This window comes from Penicillium canariense (assembly GCF_028826845.1).
Source record: "Penicillium canariense strain IBT 26290 chromosome Unknown utg000002l_segment0_segment0, whole genome shotgun sequence".
Lineage (NCBI taxonomy): Eukaryota > Fungi > Ascomycota > Eurotiomycetes > Eurotiales > Aspergillaceae > Penicillium > Penicillium canariense.
Genome location: NW_026622729.1, coordinates 1,188,644 through 1,210,338, shown reverse-complemented (window position 1 = coordinate 1,210,338; position 21,695 = coordinate 1,188,644). Strand labels below are relative to the sequence as shown.

General features: G+C 56.0%; 6 protein-coding genes across 6 annotated transcripts; 3 read left to right on the top strand and 3 right to left on the bottom strand.

Annotated features, from left to right (window-relative positions):
• Positions 1–134: 134 nt before the first annotated feature.
• N7482_003650 (SLM1 family PH domain-containing protein) lies at positions 135–2,765 on the top strand (the record flags this gene model as incomplete). Its single annotated transcript, XM_056685775.1, has 3 exons — positions 135–669; positions 746–1,233; positions 1,296–2,765. 3 exons carry the CDS (start codon positions 135–137, stop codon positions 2,763–2,765), a joined length of 2,493 nt encoding a protein of 830 aa, XP_056544517.1.
• Positions 2,766–4,916: 2,151 nt separating this feature from the next.
• Positions 4,917–7,063, top strand: N7482_003649 (uncharacterized protein; the record flags this gene model as incomplete). Its single annotated transcript, XM_056685774.1, has 9 exons — positions 4,917–5,316; positions 5,398–5,450; positions 5,576–5,583; positions 5,639–5,732; positions 5,795–5,941; positions 6,017–6,068; positions 6,182–6,651; positions 6,711–6,864; positions 6,921–7,063. The coding sequence occupies 9 exons, from the start codon at positions 4,917–4,919 to the stop codon at positions 7,061–7,063; spliced, it is 1,521 nt and encodes a 506-aa protein (XP_056544516.1).
• A 283-nt stretch (positions 7,064–7,346) lies between these two features.
• N7482_003648 (uncharacterized protein) lies at positions 7,347–8,325 on the top strand (the record flags this gene model as incomplete). The annotated part of the gene is made up of 2 exons (XM_056685773.1): positions 7,347–7,907; positions 7,993–8,325. 2 exons carry the CDS (start codon positions 7,347–7,349, stop codon positions 8,323–8,325), a joined length of 894 nt encoding a protein of 297 aa, XP_056544515.1.
• Positions 8,326–8,795: 470 nt separating this feature from the next.
• On the bottom strand, positions 8,796–10,914 carry N7482_003647 (DUF2013 domain-containing protein; the record flags this gene model as incomplete). The annotated part of the gene is made up of 4 exons (XM_056685772.1): positions 8,796–10,306; positions 10,371–10,530; positions 10,589–10,689; positions 10,764–10,914. The coding sequence occupies 4 exons, from the start codon at positions 10,912–10,914 to the stop codon at positions 8,796–8,798; spliced, it is 1,923 nt and encodes a 640-aa protein (XP_056544514.1).
• Positions 10,915–11,984: 1,070 nt separating this feature from the next.
• N7482_003646 (class I alpha-mannosidase 1A) lies at positions 11,985–14,794 on the bottom strand (the record flags this gene model as incomplete). The annotated part of the gene is made up of 2 exons (XM_056685771.1): positions 11,985–13,608; positions 13,680–14,794. 2 exons carry the CDS (start codon positions 14,792–14,794, stop codon positions 11,985–11,987), a joined length of 2,739 nt encoding a protein of 912 aa, XP_056544513.1.
• A 1,292-nt stretch (positions 14,795–16,086) lies between these two features.
• On the bottom strand, positions 16,087–18,955 carry atgI (autophagy protein ATG9; the record flags this gene model as incomplete). The annotated part of the gene is made up of 2 exons (XM_056685770.1): positions 16,087–18,163; positions 18,231–18,955. 2 exons carry the CDS (start codon positions 18,953–18,955, stop codon positions 16,087–16,089), a joined length of 2,802 nt encoding a protein of 933 aa, XP_056544512.1.
• Positions 18,956–21,695: the final 2,740 nt, after the last annotated feature.

Sequence of the window (21,695 nt, the reverse complement as noted above, 5' to 3'; positions counted from 1 at the left end):
CTGTCTATCCAAAAAAGCCCTCTCTTGCCTGCCTCACAAAACCCCATACACCTCCCCCTGCCGAATTCCTTTGTAACCTCCGAAACCCGAACCCAGTGCAAACCCGACATCCCCATTCCTCCTCCGTTCCCGTCATGGCTATGGCCGCGCGGCCACAGACCCCCGTACAGGATACATACTCGATCCCGCACCCCAACGACCCGGGAATCATGAGTCGCGGATATGGCACCATTCGCTCCTCGTCGCGGCCCAGCTCCTACGCCGGCACCGGTTCGGCCTTCCACTACACCAACAGCCTTGACAAGCCCCAGGTCGCCCACAATCCGCGGTTCAAGGAGGACTTTGAGACTGCCAGTCACCGCAGCTCAGTCGTGCTGGACGGCCCCTCCGGAGGGAGCGTCGGCGTGCAGCGTTCGGCCTCGCTCATTTCGCCGGCCCCGTCCCCGGCCCGATCAGGGACGCTGCGCAAGAAGGCCTCCCTGAGCAAGAAAGGCAGTCTGCGACGCAATGGGAGCCGGCGCTCGATGCGCGCGGGCAGTGTGAGGAGTCTCAGCTTAGGTGACCGCGAAAAGTACAACTCCGACGGGGCAGAAGATGTCAATAGTGCATTTATGATTCCAATTCCGACCAACGGCAATCCGACAGAGGTACTGTCAAATCGCTTTCAAGGTATGAGTGCAGCTGTACCCGGAAAAATGTCTCTTCTTTCTTTTTGGGCTTATTGACTGACTGGCTGGCCCTTTAGCCTGGCGCAAGATCCTTAAGGATCTGATCGTTTTCTTCAGGGAAGTGCAGAAGTCCTACGAAGCTAGGTCAAAGCTATTCCTCTCCGCCTCCCATGTGATGAACAACCAGGTCATTCCCCCAGCCTTCCTGCAATCCGGTGGCCTTGCCGATGCGACCGAGATTCTCCAACACTTCCACCGCCAGGGATATACCGAGGCCAACAAAGCCGTAGAGGTGGAGATTGAGGTAATTAGCCAATTAACGGGTCTCCGGAGTGATCTGCAGAAGAAGACAAAAGAGATTAAGAGTCTCTCGGGGGATTTCAAGAACACGGTTGAGAAGGAGATCGACGGTACCCGCAAAGCTGTGCGCAACCTGCACGAGTCGCTGGGCATGGTAGACACCGATCCCTCTGCTACCTCAGGCAAGGGCGACCCGTTCTTAATGCGCCTCAATGTCGAGCGACAGGTTGAAAAGCAGATTGAGGAGGAGAACTATCTTCATCGGGTTCGTCACCTATATCATGTGGGGGTAAAAATGTGCTTGAATAATTAACTAACGCTTTATAGGCATTTCTAAACTTGGAAAACTCCGGCCGCGAACTCGAATCGATTGTCGTGAGCGAGATTCAAAAGGCTTATAATGCCTACGCTAGTATTCTCAAGCGTGAGGCCGATGAGGCGTACGACACGGTCGAGAAGCTACGCGCAGGGCCGATTTCTATGCCCCAGGACCACGAGTGGAATGCGTTTGTCGCTAACACAGAAGAACTTGTCGACCCCCGCATCCCTCTACGGAACGTGGAGAATATCACCTACGCTGGCAAGGACCATCCGGCAGCAGCAGAGGTTCGCGCCGGTATGTTAGAGCGCAAGAGCAAGTACCTGAAGAGCTACACGCCCGGGTGGTACGTGCTTTCGCCGACGCACCTGCATGAGTTTAAATCGGCCGATCGCGTGGCATGGCAGACTCCTGTCATGTCGCTGTATCTGCCGGAGCAGAAGCTGGGATCCCACTCGCAAGAGGATTCCAGCTCCCACAAGTTCATGCTCAAGGGCCGGCAGACTGGTGCCATGCATCGGGGTCACTCGTGGGTGTTCCGCGCCGAGTCCCACGAGACCATGATGTCCTGGTATGAGGATATCGAGAGTCTCATCAACAAAACCGGAGAGGCGCGCAATGCCTTTGTACGCCGACATGTGCGGAGTGTGAGCGGCCGTTCGATTAACAGTGAGGTGTTGGAGGATGACGAGGCCGATCAGACCCCCTACTCTGCCGGGGCCGTGATTCTGGGCCAGGAACGGCCCACATCAGCCACCCGTCAGCCCGGCGGGGCCTTTCCGAGTGACGTCCAGATCGACAGGCACCTGCAGGCGCCGTTATCCCCATCCAGTGGCGATAGCTACGCTGGTCGGGATATGATCGCTACGGCTGAAGGCCTTCCAGCTGATACGGGCGCCGCGGGCTCCTCGCGATTCTATGGGGCCCACGAGTCCGCCACTGCGTCTCCGCAGGCCACCAATGATGGCTCGGCGGACCAGTCCCGATCCCGGATCAGCCGCCATGACAGCTACTACGGCGACTGGATAAGCCCTACCGCCATCGTGGCCCAACAGAAGAAGAGCCGGCTGTCCGAGACGATGAATGCAGACGATCGCGAGATCCGGTCCGAGGGGGATCATAACTCCATGGTCGCCGTGCCCGGTGTCCTAGAGGGCACTGACCGCCGTGAATCTTCTGCTCCCCCGCAGATGGCTCGCCGTGAAAGTGTATCCACGGCGCCGACTAACACGAACATCACGGACTACACCAACAACACTCTGGCCACTTCCGTAGACGAGACTCCTGAATTCGCCAAGAACGGCGCTGCGGTCGCCAGTGGTTCAGTTCCATCCAATGGCCTCGATGGATATGCCGTCACTGGTGCTGGCGGCACTGCCAAAACAGGACCGGATTTAAGCCGGCCCAAGCAGGACAGCATCGTGGCCATCGACATGAAGATCCCCGGCCACTTCCCACGGACCAACGTGGCCGCATAACTTTTTGCTTCCCTTCCTTTTTCCGCCCCTTCCTTTGTTTCATTTGTTCCTCAGTTCGTTTCAAGTATTCTTCTTCCTTTCCCTCGGACCCATGCGGTCCCTTGTACATGTACCAACCCCCACCACCCTATCCCCCACACTGCGCCCTAACTGGCTTTTCGGCGTTTGGGTTCCCTCGTTCCGGGTTTTGAAGGCGCACGTTACCGGGTTCTGTCGATTCTCCCGTGATTCCCCGGGTGCTGAGCACCCGCCGCTTTCTGCTTTCGTTGATCGTGATCGTTGGTGTTTTTGTGCCTGTTCTGGAGTGATGAAATGAAAACGATTTGTCTGATCTCAATGGATGTGTTGGGGGGGGGGGGGGTGTTGCATTTGCCTTGATCTTATATCCACCGCTCGGTAAGGCATGAAGATGGATGAAAGGGAGTTGTATCTGTCCTATCGGGATATAGTATCGATACGGCCGGGGCCTCGGGCGATCACCGGGCGTGGCATTTGAGCGCATACAGTAGTATGTACTGTACTTTGTACCTCGGGTACCCCCTGTATGTCGTACGGTTGGTGTGAGGAGTGTAAGGTGCTTACTTCCCCTTCCGCGAGCGAGGTGCTGATATCTGGGCCCGGGCTAGTCTGCACCTGCAGGATCGGTGACACGGTCGGCGAGACCGGCGCCGGCCGAATTGCAATCGGTAAGGTGGAGAGGAGGGAGATAGAGATACAGTACATACATATGCACTTGGTCCATACAGTAATGTTCTGCTGACAGTCTTTGTCCGTCTTGTCCGTGGCAGGTATGGCACTGCGTCATCATCATCCTCTTATGGCCTTTGCACGGTCCAGAGGTGAGAAGCTCGGAGGCCTACCCCATATACTTCGTACATGTCTAGCTACTCCGTAGTTGGGAAGCCACGGCGTAACCCGTAGTTCGTCATGAGTTGCGTGTTCTATATCCTCGGTATACGTGTCTCGCCCTTCTCGCCCTCTCCCAGTGGCCAGGCGGTGGGGCCCAGGCAGGTTGGAGGTGTCGAGTATCAGAAATCAACCTACGAACCTGCCAACCTGCCAACCTGCCAACCTGCCAACCTGTCAATCCACCAATCCGCCAACCCAAACAACCTCAACCCGCCGTCCTCCCTGCCACCTCCATCTTCTTTCCTCAAGGCTTCTCCTCTCCTCCGCGCCTCCGCACCCACCTCATCAACCTGTACGACAACCTCGACCCCGGAATCATGGGTGGGTGTCCAGCTTGTCCCCTGTCTCACGCCAGCGTCAGCTGTATATGCCGCGTATTACTGGATTATTCGCCCGTTCCCCGTTCCCCGTTCCCAGTTCCCAATCCCCCCCGTCCCCCCCGTCCTTCCCCTCTTTCTGCTCTCCGTCGCTGTCCCCTTGGTCCTCCGTACATTCCCAGTTCCCCCCCCTGCCAATCCTCCAATCACCGCCCTTGCACCTTTCACCTTTCGCCTTTTGCCCTTCATCTTTCCCCCGCCCGCCGTCCTCCCTTCTTCCTTTCTTCCCACCCCTGATCTTTCCGGTCTCTCTGCTAATCCTCCTTCTGTTTCTTCCCCCCTCAACAGCGGACGTCTATCGACCTTATCAGGTAAGTTCGACAACTTTTGTTCTATTTCTTTCTACATTTTCCCGTCGCATGGATGGCGGTCCGTCGCGGTCGCGATGCGCCGGTCTGGCACCCGTCGCCGACTATCGTGGATTGGTCAGTGCGGGGGCGGACAAACAGCTCCAAGGCCGCCGCATGTGAATTGCCTAGACCTCCTCGTCAAGGGACAAAGAAGGAGGGGGAGGGGCGCATCGTGTCTGTCTGGATTTCGCAAACACCCTTCAAACACCCCTCGGATTGTGCGCTGTGCGCACAACCCAACGCGCAGTGCCCCCAAGCTACCTCCGGGGTCCTCGATCTCCCCCATTTTGGCCGTGAAGTCACCTGACTGCGGCTCCTCCACCCCAATCTTGCGCTCTCTGCTTCCCTCCGGTGTCTCGTCTCTTGTCTCGGCTGCGCCTCAATTCATCCCAAACACACCACTTTCCCCCACTCATATTAGTCCTCGATCATTCTTCCCTTCCTCATTCGTCATTTGTCATTTGTCGATTCACTCGAATCATCCCCCCTGCGCCATCCCCCCTTTCGTCGTTTCAATGTCTTCTGAATACCCATACCCTGAATATCATGACTCTGACCGCGTGCAGCGTGAGAGGTCCCGTTCGCCCCGCCGCCGTTCTTCTCGCAGTCCCCGACGGACCCGTCGCTCGTACTCGCCGCGCAGTCGATCTCGCAGCCGTGACGATTACCGTCGCAGTGATCGCGATCGCCGTTCTCGTTCTCCACTGAGTGCTGCTGGTGCTGCTGGACCGTCGGGCTCCCCCTACGGTGGACGCAGTGGTTACGCGCCGGGTCGAAACTTGGAAGATCGTTCCGCCGCCAAAGAAAACATGATGCAATCCGTCCGCGACTCGTCCCAGCAAGACCGCCGGGTCTATGTGGGCAATTTGTCATATGATGTGAAATGGCATCACCTGAAAGATTTTATGCGACAGGGTGAGCATGCTTTGATCCGGGTGGTCCGCGCATCTGGGGCAGGATAATGGCTGACCAATGGGCTCTTTTTCTTGCGTGCAGCTGGAGAGGTTCTCTTTGCCGATGTGTTACTTCTTCCGAATGGAATGTCGAAGGTGGGCGCCAATGCGTAGAGTGGCTGGTTCCTTTTCTACTTCCCTGATTTCTCGTGGTTTTTTTCTGGTTTCCTTGCATGGACTGTTGGGTTGACGGGCTGGGCCTGGTTGTCCGGACACTGTAGGGATGCGGGTAAGTTTGACCCCCTTGGGCGATCCCACGGGAACAGTTGCTGATGCGCGAACAGGATTGTGGAATACGCTACGAGGGAGCAAGCGCAAAACGCAGTCAACTCGCTCAGCAACCAAAATTTGATGGGCCGTCTTGTTTACGTTCGCGAGGTACGCGGTTGATATCAGTCTTGAGGGTAGAGTGGGGCAGGCGCTGACCGTTTCAAATCAAGGATCGTGAGGCCGAGCCTCGTTTCGTCGGTGGCCCTCCGCGCGGCGATTTTGGCGGTGGTGGCCGGGGTAGCTTTGGTGGTGGCTTTGGCGGCGGCGGCGGCGGCGGCGGTGGCCCCGGTGCCGGCCGCCAGCTCTATGTGTCCAACGTTTGTAGCCCCCAAGGTCCCCCGTGATGCTAAGATTTGTGTGAACCAGGAACGGTATTAACAGAATCCCATTAGCTCCCTTTCAATGTGGGTTGGCAAGACTTGAAGGATCTGTTCCGCCAAGCTGGTAAGTGCTGCATTTGGGCGCGGGGATGACGACGAGTCGCCTCCCCCGTGTTTTTGTCTCCCCTTATCTTTCCTTTTGTGAGCGCTTGGTGAATTGACTTCAACCCTTTCCAGCCCAGCAGGGTGCCGTCATCCGTGCCGATGTGCACACCGACCCAACCGGTCGTCCTAAGGGCTCCGGTATTGTTGCCTTCGAGTCTCCGGACGATGCGCGCAACGCAATTGCGCAGTTCAATGGCTACGAGTGGCAGGGTCGTCCCCTGGAGGTTCGTGAGGACCGCTTCGCTGGCGGTGGCCCCGGTTTCGGTGGCCGCGGTGGCTTCGGCGGTGGCTTCGGGGGTCGTGGTGGCTTCCCTGGTGCCCGCGGCGGCTTCGGTGGACGCGGTGGCTATGGCGGTGGTTTCGGCGGCCGCGGTGGCTTTGGTGGCCCAGCTCCTGGCGGTCCCCCTGGCCCTGGCGGTCCTCCTGGTGGTGGCTTTGGCGGCGGTGGTTTCGACAATGCCGTGGTTTCGGTCCCCCCGAACCCTTTCACTGACTTCGCGACCTCTGGTGGTGAGAAGAGCGGTGTTATCTACGTGCGCAACGTACGTTCCGAACCTATGATTGCGGTTGACGTATCCATGGAATGCTGATCAGATGATAGCTTCCCTGGTCCACCTGTAATGAGGACCTGATCGATCTGTTCTCGACCATCGGCAAGGTTGAGAAGGCCGAGATCCAGTACGAGCCGAATGGCCGCTCCCGCGGCACAGGTGTCGTCGAGTTCGACAGCCCCGATACTGCTGAGACTGCTATAGGTAAGTGGTTACTTCCAAGGTATTGCGCTTCCCCCCTCATACTAATTCTCTCCAAGCCAAGTTCACTGGCTACCAGTACGGTGGTCGCCCTCTGGGTATCACCTTCGTCAAGTATTTGAACGCAGGCGGCGCTCCCGGCGACGAGATGATGGAGGGGGCTGAACCGACGGAGGTCATCACGCAGGACCAGATCATGTAAACCGTTTTATTCTTCTGGACGCTTGGGAATTTTTTTTACCCTCCTTCTTCTCTCTGTTTTCTTGTCCTTGTTGCTTTCTCCATGATTCCCTCATTCCCGTCATGTCTCCCACCACAAAAGGGTGCGCCGATTTGCTCTGCTTAGAATGGGAAATGTCTGTGCTTTGGTAGTTTGCACGTGCAGAAGATCCGCGCTCCACCGAACATCGCAACTTTAACCTTTTCCAACTGATCTCGCCCTTCTGTAAACTCCACTAAATCACACCTCACTCGACTTCCTCGCAATGGCATCTCTCGTCCGCCTGCCCGCTCCTCGAAGGGCCCCGTCATCCATCCCATCCATCTGCTCCGCACCAACTCCCCTCGCAACCCGCCAATTCCACACCTCCGGCCAGCTTCGTCCATCACCATCCAAGGTGACCACCGCCATCAAACCAACCTTCAAGAACCCCGCCTACACCATCCGACCCTACCACTCCCCCCTGCACCCACGTCTCCCACCACACGAATACACCAACAGCCAAACCGCCATCCTAACCGCCTCCCTCCCACACATTCCATCGCAAGGTTTCACAAACGCAGCTCTCACCCTCGGCGCGCGCGACGCAGGCTTCCTCGATGTCTCAGTGCAGCTCCTGCCGCGTGGCGAATTCGACCTCGTTCTCTTCTGGCTTGCCAGTCGGCGCGGCCTGTTGCGGGGCAAGGTCGAGGAGGGCGCGCTTTTCACCCGCGCTGCGGCGGAGAGGGGGCGCGAGGTTGGGGGGTTGAGCGTGGAGGAGAAGGTGAAGATCCTAGTGTTGGAACGGCTGCGTCTGAATAAGGATGTGAAGGAGGTCTGGCAGGATGTTTGTTTTCCCCATTTCCTTCCCTCTTTTCCATCCCCGTCCGTATCATAGCACATATCTAACCCCGTTCTTGTCTCTCTCACAGGCCCTCGCCCAAATGTCCCTGCTAGGCAACATCCCTCTCGCCCTCACTGAGCTGCACGCCCTATCTAACGACATCCTCACCCTATCCGGCGACGCTGCCGTCGACGGATCCTGGTATGCGCGACGCCTAGGACTAAGCGCCATCTATGCTAGCGCCGAGGTAGTTATGACGCGGGATCCGACGCCGGAGCTGGTCGAGACGGAGGCGTTTGTGGAGCGCCGGTTTGCTGATAAGGAGGCGCTTCGAGAAAAGGTCGAGGGGGTGGGGTCTTGGGTGGGCTTTTTGGGGAGCACGGCTGTTGGGGTGGGGAGGAGTTGGGGGTTGAAGATTTGATCTGGGATTTGGGGATATGGGATATGGGATTTGGGGATTTGCCAAAGGATCTGGATTCCTGAGATGGGGAGGGGAGTTTTGAACGGCTACTTCGGTGCTGATGGTTTTTACCGGGGGAATCTATCTAGGCTGTCTTGTCTGTGTTCTTTCTCCTGATCTCGGGTTTGGGTGCTTTCCGTCTATATTACATATTTGATTGAGAGGGCAGAGGGACGGAGACCGAAGACTGAACCCGGGGCTTGTATTCTACTCTATCTACACTTTTGATACTCTAGCGTCTACCTACTAGCGAGCGCGCTTCAACTTTCGGATATTCTACATTCCAACACCATTAGAACTAACGGCGCTTAAACCTCTAGAGTCTGCCATTCCATTCAAATATATCTCCTTGAGAGAAACTTCGATTAAGTACTTATGCATGGGCTACAACCCACACACCCCACCCACAACATCTCAAAGAACTCCCCGTCCTAATGCAACGAAACGTTCTGCACCGCTTCCTCCACACTAACCGGCTGCGCACCCCCCGTCCCCACCTCAGGCGAAACAAGCAGCGTCGGACTAGTTGGGCTCGTCGGCGAAAATGGATCAGAGAGCGCCCCAGCATGCTCACACGGCGTCTGCACTGCTGGCACGTTGCTGACAGCCATCGCCACAGCCTCCGTCTCGCTCTCCTTTGGCTGTGAGCCGGTGCTGGCCCCGCTCTCGACAGAGTCCGTTTGCCCATGCGCCTGCGCCTTGCCGCGGCCCCAGCGCCGGGTTTTCGGTGGCAATGGTTTCTGTCCGTGCTTGCTGGTGCCTGGGCCTGGGCTGGAGGCTGTTGGGGGTGGTGAGGGACGGTGGTGGCTGGTTGAGGGGGTTGTTTGGGTCGAGCGGCGGGGTGGGGGGACGACCGGAGGTGGGTTTGAGGCGGTGCGGCGCGCGTGCAGTGGCACTGGGGGTACGAGGTGGGGGATTGTTGCGGAGCTACGCCGGTCTGTGGTGATGCCGGCCGTCGTGACAGGGGAGGGTATTGTAAGCGTTGACGTGATGGGTGCGGTGTGTGTTGATCCCGGGCTGACTTCGACGCCTTCGGGAATCGTGTTGCGGTCACTGCTGGTGCCGGGTGAATATTGGTCATCTTCATCGACAGCGAGGCGACGGCCGCGCCAACGCCGGGATTTGGGTGGCTCGGGCTTGATCTTTGGTGGGCGGATGCTAGGTGCTTCGGCGAGGAGGTCAATCGTGCGGCCGTCTTTGCGGCTAGGTGTGATGACGCCGGGTTTCTCGTGTTGCGCGGCAACAGCTTCCACGCTGAGTGAGGATGCGGATGCGGGCTCGAGGTGCATGCCTAGCCTTTGGACGGCGCTGAATTTTCGCCGCGACTCGGGTGCTTCGGACGAGCCACGCGAGTCTAAGGAGTCCATCCTTGTTGGCGATGCTGTGCCGGGTGAATCAGGGATCGTGCTGGTGTGTGAGAGTGTACGGGTCACATAGATTGGTTCCATCTCAATAGGTGAGTCTCGCTGGACCGTCTCGTCGAGGACTGTGTCAATCGTAGTCGTGACCAACTGAGTGGGAGTCTCTTGCGCAGAAGTACTGATGTCGGGCTGCTTAACATTCCGGAGCCACTCTACTGTCGCACACCGAGCAACGAGTCGCCGGGTAGTCTCATCAACCTCTTCGAAGTGGGGGATCTTCTCCCTTTCGGTCTCATTTCCATAAGAGACTTGTCCCCTAACGAGGATGCTGAGCAATTTCCTGAGCTCATCCCGCTTATAGTGTGGTGGAAGTCGCAGCTGAGTATGTGCCAGCAACGGATACAGGACTCGAAGATATGTATGTCGCAGCGCAGATGCTTCCTCGGGTAAGTCCAGCAAGTTGCGAATCAAAATGTCCACCAGCACATGTAAATCATTCGTGAAGAAATATTCATAAGTGCTAGGAGTAGTGAAGATCAGATAAAGCAGCTTCAGGGTAAGTAGCTGTAGAGAAGTCTCGGCTAATCGAAAATATCAGTTATATCAGTGATATCAGCTCGAATTTCCGAGTTGTGCTGCACATACCTTCACGGTTGATAAGCAGAATGATATTCTCGCCAAAGGTCTTGTACAAGCTTCCGCACACGGACAGGACCTTGATCACCTTGTTGGTCAACTGGCTAGAAGAAGATCGTTCATCAACTAGATCGTGAGCCGAGATCATAAACTGTTCATTCAGAACCAGCTGTGACAACTAGTTAGATTCTTCAGTCTCCATCTCGGTGGACAAACAACACACTCACCAGAACCCGGATAACAGGATAATGGTACGGATCCGTGACATCGTAGGATAAATCTTCAATGATGTCGAAAAGACACCGAATGAAATCGTCATCCACAAGTACTATTCACAAGAACCAGCTTATTAGCTCCCCATGTTCAAGAAACCCAGGCCTTTCACACCCAGCAGCGACATACCCAGGTCTCCAACCTTGACCCTCTGAATCCGCGACATTTCATATAGCAAGTCCATCAGCAACCGGTGGAGACCCCCACCACCGTCCGTATCATCCCTGCGCAGTGCCTGTATCAGCTCGAGGAGGCGCGCAAACACGCCCTCCTCGTTCATCATCTGCAACGCCGTCTCATTCTGCCGGCCGTCGAAGAGAAGGAACGACGCAATAAAGTGCAGTGTTTTCGGGTCATCTTCCTAAAGACGGCGAAATATGAATATCAGCGGGGTTGTTTGGTGTGGTGTTGGGAGGATGGATAGGTGGGTATCTACCTGCAAGAGACCGTAGATAATCTGCCGGCGGACGTAGTCTGTGTGAGCACCGAAGAGACTCGACGCAAAGAGATTATACGAGCAACGCGAGATGTCGTATTCGGTGGAGAGGAATTCGTCTATAGGCCAGATATTGTGCTGTCAGCCATTGTACTAGACATCTTCGCTTCGGGACACACGACCGCCCGTCGGCCCTGGAAGGTGGGGGAAGTTGTCACCTTTATACTGCGTCGTCAAGCTCAAATACCCCCTGAGCGCGTCGTCAATCAGGTCTTCGGAATCGCAAGGCTTGGAGACAATATCTTGGAGTTCTGGCAGGCGTTAATTGAGAGCTGTTGCAGGGCAGATCGACGACATCCCATCGTCACATCACCAGCCTGGGGCTAGTGTCGGTCCCGAAGGTTGACTGCCCACGCAGGGGGAGCACGACTTACCATTCCAGAACTGCTGGGGCTCCGAGATCTCGGGCTCCATTTCCCACCGAGCTCGATCTACGTCTTGGGGGGTGGCGTGTCAGAGCACTCATCCCGTCTTGTTGTGCCGGGGAGGTTGGAGATACGGAATGTGTTGGAGGCGGGGGAAGCGGTCGTTAGCTCAGTGTCCACTTTGCGGGCGACCCGACAAAGGACAACATATCTACAAAACAACATGTGCGTTATTACCATGCTGTTTTAAAAGAGGATATTGTTACAATCAGATAAGCGTATATGCACATTTCGCTGGTATCATCACTATGCAGGGCAATTTCCACAAAATTAAGACAGAACCTCACACAATAGAAGGGTAAAACAACCATCATGACGCTGGCCGTTGGAAGGGATGCGCTTCAGTATTCCTGCGAGAAGGTCAGCTTTCTTGGCCCACGAAATCCACATGACTACACCACAGTGCTAAAATCAGGGGCATTGGCCAACTTACAGCACATATTTATCCAGATCCACCAGGCTAGGATCGCTGAAGAGCAGGTAGAAGTACTTCAGCGTCTCTGCCGTCCAGAACGACTCCATCGCGTCCTTCTGCGCGGGCTTTGGCGCCGTGACATCCTTAATGCCCGCGTGCGCCAGGTTCGTCCGCGTATGCTTGGTGATCGCCTCGAACATCTTCCACCCCTTGCGCCGCCAGGCCTCGTCGCCGGTAAGCCGGAACATAATGAAAACAGACTCGATGGCTTCGGGCCGGAGGAAGTACTCTGGCGCCGAGATGCTGGTCATACCCGGGGGTAGGCGGTCATTGATCTCGTTGCCCTCAGACTGTGCCACGAATGCCGGACGGGGCGCCTCGCGGTTCGCGATGTTGTCGATGCTAACGGGCCGGGAGATGGGGGTTGGGTTGGAAATTGGGGTTGCGCCTCGTTCAACTGCAACGGCGTCGCGCTTGTTGTATATGGGTTCCTTGTCGCGCGGGTTCGTTGAGCCCGGCATGGGGAGAGGCACAGCGACGCCGCTTTCGCTGGGCTCTTGCGACTTGACATCGCCGCTCATCTTCACCCGCTGGCCGTAGGCACTCTCGCCAGTGCGGAAGCGCGCTTCGGCCTCGGAGTCCATGACGTGCGAGTAGCGCTTGACGTCTGCCTGGTAGAGCTTCTCGTCCCACTCGCAGGACTTGTCCTTGCTACATGGCAATAGACGGAATCGCTCGGGCATGATGCCCGTGTTGGTCGACTCGTATGCCCAAACGCAACCGTCAGTCAGCTTAGCGGCAAGGTCCAGGTCGCCGTCGAGGCTAAATGCCTTCGCGCCCATGGCAACCATACCACCGAGGAAACAGCTGAGGTGGGTACTTTCGTACTCGAGATCGGCGGGGGAAAGGGTGCCTTTCTTCGTGGGATCGAGGGGGCCCGTAGACGCCATGAAGCGCAGGTCGCGCTCGCCCTTCACCATAGGTGTGAAAAGTAGATTCTTGCGAGCTGCATCCATCGCTTTCTTGTACATCTTCTTGTACTGGTCGTTCACGCCACCCAGCATCAGGTACTCCTTCGGCAGATACTCGTAGGTGGAGTCGGCTAATCCGCCCATGCCGTACCTGTTATCACGGAGTGAGAGCGGAAGCTCTAAGCCACCGTCACACTTCTCTGTGACGGATGTTGACTCCTCGCCGTCAAGCTTGCTAGCACCGCTAATGTAAGGCGCAAGCTCTGCTGCCGAGAGATCGATATCGGTGCTACGCTCAGTCAAGTGAACGTAACTCTCCAGATCAGTTGGTGCAACATATGGCTTGCGGATGCGCGTAGACGTAACCATAGCCGAAGACGAATTGATACTTGAGACGAACCCCTCAGCGTCGTCGTCCGTAGGTGTGGTACTGTCCCGGCTAGGCCTATATTTGGCACAACCCTGCGCGTTCACCCGCACTGGCCACAGGCCAGGAATGTTGGTCGAATCCTGGAATTCTTCCAATCTGTTTGTGACTCGGGCAATTGCGTCGTAGTACTTGTCCTCCTTCGTCAATTGGGCCAAGCGGGTGAACTCCAAGGAGAGTGATCCAATTTCGGCCAAGGTAGCCTTTGCCGATGCCCGGTGGGGGCGGATAGTGTGGTCACTAGATAGGACCATTAGCCCAATTAAACGTGAAATGAAAACAGAAATTTGAAGCGAGCTGGGTAAACTCACGGTGTCCAACGGTAGTATAGCACAGGCATACGGTTCGGCGTGTCGAAAGCACCAATCAGAACCCCAGCCAACTCTTCAGCCTTCTCCAACAAGATCCCGTATTTTTGTCCAGAAATGTCATAGGCACCGAGCAGGCCTCCCAGATAGCGGATCACGGTTTCAAATATAGGAATATCCTCCCGGGGTGAAGTAGTGAAATTGATTTTCCTGACCGCATCCACAGCCTCCGAGAACTCATCCTTCATGTCCATGATCCACAAGGTATCCAAGGAATCAACCAACGTCGCACCCCAGCCATTAAAAGGGTCCTCGAAACTCTCAGAGAGGGGCTTAACCTCGTCGTGTCCCATCGCAGCTTTCTTATATCCTGCCCATGCGTGCTTGAATTCAGCTTTGATGGTGCTCAGTCGCTGCAGGCGCTCCTGCTTGTCGGCGCTTGTCTCATCCTTGGCCTTGGCCTGCAGCTTCGGTATAGCCTTTGAAGCCTCTTTTGGCAGCTTGATCAATTCCCCCACTGCAACGGGGAACCGCTCGGGGGGCGTTGTCCAGTGCGCGGCGGGGCCATTGGGGTGTTGCTGGACCGACAATCTGCCTGTACCGCCGTGGTCTATTTCCTCAGGAAGGGTATCAGACGCATCGCCTGTGACCGACGATCCGGTTTGTGGGATCGCGGGCAGCAGCTTGCCGCTGCTTCCGGGTTTCTTCTCCTTCAGATCGTCCGAGCTGTCGGTGCTTGGGTACGTTGGCGGCGCATTGCTGGAGGAACTAGATCCGGTTTCTGAGCCAGCTCCATACTCTGATCCAATCCCCTTATTCTTATCTCCCTTTGCACTACCCGGTCCCACGGGCGATTTGAACTCGTTGGATGGCGGGTATCCAGGATAATTGCTATTTGGCAGGGATGGAGGCGCGTACTTGTTGCCATCTTGCGCAGCCGGGGCTTCTGGGGCGGGCAGATTCTGATTCGGAACCGCCGGGTCGGATGAATGGTCCCCGGTAGGGTTCTCGATCAGCACAGCCTGGCTCCAATCGCGCGATCGGGCGAAATGGAGGACGAGCAGGACGAGGACCGCGGCGAAGACGATCAGGACGCGGTAGCGGCGGGCGCGAAACATGGCGGGCCGTCACACCCCTCCGGGAGGGGGAGAAGGGATTTGTTAGTGGTGAGTAGGGATCCGAGGGGACTAGAAGAGGGCGGAAAGAGCGGAGAGAAAAAGAGGCGAAGAACCTCGCGGACGAGGCGCGGTGGAGAGGAGAGAGTTCAATGTCACGAGACGCCTGATAATGCGGAGCGGAGATCGACATGTGATGGGTCGGAGTCAGGAACCGGTCCTCACCCTATATGACTTTGGGGCCCTTTAAAGGAGGGATTGGCCGATTGCTATCTATAGCCATGAATAGCTAGGCCCCAGTATTGCCCACTCTGCATCGTTCTGTCTTGCTTGTTGATCTCTCCTCGCCAGCCGGCTCGCTCGCTCCTCTCAGCCGAACAGGGTTCTCGATCGAGCCAAGAGCGCCGAGTCTCGCCAACTCCCGGCCCTCGGGCCGCCCACTGGTGACACTAGTGGACACTCTTGGGCAAGGCCACTTCAGCCCCTGGGCTGGATCTGGAACCAATCATGACTGCCTGGCAAGGAGTCGTCGACGTTAGTCCGACGTTGGTGTGGCAGGATTGCAGCCCATGTTTGACCCTGCCTTGTGTCCGAAGGTCGGCAAAGTCAATTCGGTCCAGTTCGAGCCCCTTGGGTCCAAGTAGTGGAGACTCTCCTGGATCGGGCGATCAGCAAGGGTCTGGCGGATCGACCTATCACCGTGGGGTGGCAGCTCTACGGAGGACAACTGGACTGGCTGTTCCAGGTTGGTGAGCCCGCTAGTCAGTTAACTGTGGGGACTAACGACAGTAAATACAAGGTAACTCCGGAGTACTCCGTAGTTAGCCAGGTGAGGGCATGTCTGTTCCGACCCTGCCGGAGCGAACACGACGATAGGCAGGGGCCACAACGGAGTCAGAATACTCACGGTGCACAATTACCTCACCAAAGAAGGATATAGCCCGATGATGCCACATCTCGTTGTTTGGTTAAAAGGGGCAAGGGTAAAATAATGTCTATTGGTACTATAGAGTACTGTATAACAAGAGGTCACGATAGGTGCGTTGCTCTGCATTATGGTGTAGTGAGGTGGCCCACTTAGGTTAGGCCCCAAAAACAGGATACGAGGACCCTGCAGGTGGACTCCAACACATGTTGGAAGTGGAGTTTGCATAAAGCATGCGAGCAAATTCAAGATTCCGTCTACCCGATCACTAAAGAATAGGAAACAGTACGTGTCATGACATGCGTGGATCGTCTGTATTGAATTGTAACGCAGAAACGCCGTAAGTGCACGACAGGACGAAAACTAAGTCCTAGATCCCCACGGTAGTCCGTCGGCCTTCAGTATTAGCCTTCTGGAACTGTTGAATGAGACCCAGAACACCGACGCCCCCGGCAATGGCATCGATATTCTCGCCCTCGTTGCCCTCGTCAACATCCTCCTGTTCCTCTCCGAGGGGATTCATGCGCCATGAATCGCCGAGGCTGCTTTCGCCGGTGCCTGCACCTCCACTAGAAGCACCACCTGGCTGGCGCGATGCGCAGGCTTCTGGCGACACTTCCTCGTCATCGATGGTGCTGGCGATGGGGTGCTGTGAGCGTGCCAGTCGAGAGCGCTGATAAGGTGCGTGATGTGCTGCAGAGCGGAAGCCAGAGCTAGAGGGTTGATGGTGCGGGTCCAGCAGGATAGAGGGACCAGGCGAGCGGGGGTCGCCTGGTGGCGCGGGCCGGAATCTGGGGGCGGCAACGATGGACTGCGGACCCCATGGTCCACTTGCTGGGTTTAGCCGGGTCTGACGCTCGAATCGCTCGGGGAGACCACCGAGCTCGTCGGACTCGAGAGTAGGTAGAGTTGGAGGTGGATGGAAGGGTCGGCGTTTGTTGGGCTGAGGGTTAGTTCCGTAATGATCCAAGAAGCCATAGTAAGAAGCAAGCATTTTGCCATTCTTGGTCGAGAAATAATCGCCACGCAGGTCCTGTCGGCCGGTGTCACGTCGACCTTGAGACATGACATTCGTGCCTTTCTTGAAGTCAAACACTGCAAAGGAACATAAGTAGCCCACGCCATCGACATGGACCGTGAACTCGCGGAAGAAATCGATCAAGCGGTCGCTGCACTTCGGCAGGCTGAACCACAGGACAAAAGGTGTAAAGATCATGCTCAGTATCTCCTCCAAGAAGATCACGATCTTGAGTTGGTAAAGAATAGCAAATTCTTTGCGCACATCGTCACTGTGCAGGCGCCCCTTCCACGTGGAGGGGAAATAATGAGTGAAATCTATCAGCTCACGAAGGGCATACTCCGGATCAAAGACGTCGGTTTCCTCTGGTGCCAGCCCTCGAGCAAAAGCCCACACGGTACCGAAGATACCAAGGTAGAACAAAACAGTACGGTCATTGGTAATTTCGAACCCCAGAAACAATTCAGGATCAATCACTGAAGCAAGCGCGAGCACCGACGCCAGCGCTCCAGAAATAAAGGCGACGAAACGAGCGACCTGGACGGTTTTGTCCTTGGGAAATTGATCGATGTAGCGACTAGCAAAGGGGTAGGACATGTTGATTCGACGCTCAAAGAGATGCCAAAGCTCATTGAATTCGCGAAACTTCCACTCCGCCAGCGGGGTGTATTGGCGCGATCCTATTTGGGATGGGTTCTTCTTGAACTCATTGAAGTACCGGAAGAAATAGTGCATGAGGAAGTAGACGACGATGAACGGTGCGACAAATATATTCATGATACCGGCGAAAATGAAGCGCCGACGTAGGCCATCGCTCAGCGCTCTTCGATGGGTATCTTTGAGGAAGAGGGTTCGAAGTTGTCCTTGCTCGTTAAACACGTAGTCCATGATGCAGAGGTTGAGGTTCCATTCCAACGTCCGTGAGAATAACTGACGATTCCGGAGAAATGGGATCGGCAGAGTCAGGTCCAAAATGTCTTTATTTACCAGCGCAATCATGTAGTTTTCCTTGCGCATCAGGCGATTAGCAACATCGTGAGCATCCATCCGCTGCTTCGACTGGCTGCCCAGAAATCTTCGGTGCTTGGCAGAGACTGCGGCTGCGGTAGCTGGATTGGCGTCTCGCAGTGTCATCAAGCGGCTGACAACCTCCTGCCATGAAATTGTCTGGACTTCAGCATCGGAGACTCCAAGTAGGTAGTAATAAAAGTCATGCATATGCTTGAGCCTACGAATATCCAGCAGGTATTGGAAGAGCTTTCCAATCCAGAAGAAGCTGAATAGCCACAGTAAAAATGTGGATGAGCCAGACATCTTGGACGTGCATTTGGGCACGAGAATCTCGTCCAGGGACTTGCTGCCCCGGACTTTGTGGTAGTCAACGCAGTTGGTTAAAAACGTCGTGAATCCCACCACAAAAGCGAACGTCCTGCATATGCCTGTCAGTGCTGGTCCGGTCTCATCACAGAAAAAAAGACACCGGAATCTAAGCGTACAAAAGATTCAATGCTCGACTCAGCAGGATCGACCAAAACCCGTTCCCTAGGAAATAGGTATACACATCCTTCAAGAAATTGTCCAAGTCTTCGACATTCGCCCACCGCCACATGGCTTTCTTCTCTGGGTCAGTGTTGCTCAAGCTCGGATGTTGCCGGGCGATGAACCACCGAGCCACGGGGTGGGCCCCGGCAGTGTCCGATATTGGTTGCGTCTGGTGCGTTTCCCAGCGCGGTCGTTCTGGTTGTGGTGAGGGGTGAGGGCTGGGGGTTCTTGATCGGCTGGGCATGCTATGAGGAGGGGGAGGGAGGCGCGACTTCAAATCTTCGTCGTCATGCCCCTCAACCAGCAGCGATAGGGGCACATCCTCATCCCGGTCGTCGAGCTCATACCCCGGCGGTGATGGCTGGGTCATCCACCGCGGTCTGGAAAGTTTCCGCCGGCGATTATGAGACGGTGAGCCATGACGATCTGTTGACTTCCCCAACGACCTCGGACCTAGCAAGCCTGCACTGGGGCTGGAGGTTTCATTCTGTGCCGCATCCACCAAGGCATCCTCTTCCCGGTCACTGAAGTGGTCCCGGTGGTCCTCCCCATGGACCAACCCCGCGCGCTCTTCGACATCGGAGGAATCTGATCCAGCATCGTGCTCGCGGATCGCCTCGTACACAGAGGGGGAGTCCGTCGGGGGTAGGAAGCGGGACAAGATATTAGAAGACATCATCTTGCCATCCGATCGAAGCTGATATACGTGGCCCTAGAGGCTCATCGCCGCGGCTATGCGTGTCAGTCGTATGTCGTCAACAAGGAGTGCGGAGAAAGAAAGGACGCGCTATAGCTCAAGACCGCGTCGCAGGTTGGATGAGCCTCTTATTTGTCAAGAATCTTGTTATGTATCGCTCAAAGGAAGTGCAGCTGTCTTTATTCGCCCCGGACCCTGTGCGCCCGTGCATCTGATCGCGTCTCGTGAGAACTGCTGGAGCTCTGCGTGATCGCTGGCCCCGAGAGCCGCCCCATTATGACATAATAAGCTTCCGCCTGTCCGCCTGTCCCACCTGTCCGCCTGGGAGCCTGGGAGCCTGAATCTGCAGCCTGAGGCATGACTTACTTGTTGCGACACGAGTCATGTGGTCGGCCGATGCCACTGAGACAGCGCGGTTTGTGCGGGGTCAATACTGCTCGAAAGAGGCAAGAACGCCCCCACCATGGCCCTGGCTACTGCAGAGGGTGAGGGCCCGAGCGAGGGCCCGGCGTGGCACCGAAAGTACGGAGTACTTTACTTACCTCAAGCCCTCGAATGCTGGCAAGTGCTGACGTGCTGACTTCTAGAACGCTGCGCGGCACCGTCACTTGGCGGTGTCGTTCAACTCTGGGTCTCGGGTCTTTGGGACTCTAGACCCGATGGCGCGTCCCGATGTTTCTCCCCGAAGTGCATCAAACTCGGTGAACTCAGTGCTAATTCTACTTCCTTTCACCCTCTACACCGAAATTCAGAATGCGTCTGCTTGTCACCCTGATAGGAGATATTCTCTCTCAGGATCCGGGAACCTACGGCGCCCCGAGCGGCTCCACTCTCGGCGATTTCCCTCGATCGACCTTTTTTCAGTAGGAGACTCGCGGTCAACCGGTTATCATTGACTCTTCACGACCACAGTGGCGCGAGTTGACTGGCCGATCGACCGAGGTAGCAGCGACTGAGCCCCGTATGGTGGCATCCACTCTGAAGTTTGTACCGGGTACCTACACTGGACTTGGTTTAGCCTCCCTGCCTCTAGCAAGAGGCATTCCGTTCGGTCATTTCCCCCCTGACGATGGGACCCAGAATCTGGACCATGAACGGTGCAGTGACCCCCTTCTTACATCCGTACTTTTGGAATTGGCTCGTGTGGAGGTGAAACATCGGGGACAGGGGGATTAAGGACTGATCGACCGGATCAAGTCCTTGGCCTTTAGGCAGCCGCTCATGATTCAGGAATCACTCAGTGTTGCTCGCACCAGTGCCCTCTAGGCCGGTAGTGGCTCAGGTCCTAAACAGTGGCACGCAATTTCGGGGTCATCCTGGCATATTTCATCAGTCTGTACGGAGTATCCACAGCCAACAAACTATGGGCTGAGCCCCCTGGTATTCTGAAAGGGGAGAAAGGGGGGGGGGGGGGGTGCCCATCCCGTCGGGACACACTAGTGGGTTAGGGAATATCGACCTTTTGAACACTTGAGCCTTCTAGTGCGATACTCTGCAGTTGGCCCTCCCGATTAGTGCCATTTCTCGTTATTTTCGGTTAAGGTGGATGAACAATGGGCAAGAGGCGAGAGGCGAGAGAAGTCCCCGATGGCCTCGCCATCTGATACCCTGGCTAACGGTCCAGCGCGAGCACACCTGCCGGGTGCAGGCTGCGATGCTGGGAGGGATTCCGCCAGGCTGTGGAAAAGAACGGATCAACGGCGATCGGATTGTTCCCCTGGTCTCCTTTTGGATCGGACGCCAGCATCGAGAAATGATGATGCTCGCCGTTGGAAGAATTGCGGTCAATGCTACGCAAGGGAATTGCCATTTCCTCCAGCACCGGGCCGTAAAAACATTATATACGATAATAATAATTCCACAGATTAACCACGCCCATGGTGACTCTAATTTCATGAAGGTTAGGAAGGAATATGAACATCTTACTGTATTAAGATTGATGGCATCACGGCATAATTTCGAGGTCCGTCAAAAGGTCTCCAGGCTAGAGGTTCGGCCTGGAGGAAGTTACGTTGTTAACTAGTCAGTTCATGGAGTTGCACCTAACTGACCTAAGTGACCTGCATTGCGCGGGCGCTCCCCTATACAACTCAGCTCCTCCGTTATCCGCACTCCCCCCCTCTCCCCTCCCCTCCTCTTTCTTCCCCTTCCTCCCCCAGACGCTGCAACCACCCAGACACCATCCACCTTCCGATTATATCTATCTCAGCCGATTCCCTTCTGCTGCTCCTGGCCCCGTCTGCTCCGAGGCCGCTGGAGCTGGGGATCTGCAAAACACCGACGCACACAAACCCCCCTCAAAACACCAGCCACAACCCGCCCGGAACTCCAGCAACGTCGACGCAAGACCTCCCCATTTGAAAAGGGACTGATGAAGGTGTGTGTGTGTGCGTTTCTCTTCTCTGGCTCTTCTCTCCCTATGCCTTCCCCTCCCGCCTAACTCACCCCTCCTCTTCCTTTTTCCTCGCAATAATAATGATATCACGCCGCTCTCAACAGCCAGTTCTTTGGGCTTCCCGCTCCCACCACTAAACACCTTCCCGACAGCGACACGGTCACAAGTGACCTGTTGAAGGAGTGAATGCTTACCGTCTCATCCTAGGACCTGTTTCACCTGGACAAACGACGGTGACCCACGCCTCCCTTTGTCCCTGTCTCGTCGATCCCACCCAACCTCGACCGAATGTACGATTCCGACCCCCTTCCTTTCTCTAGACTCCAT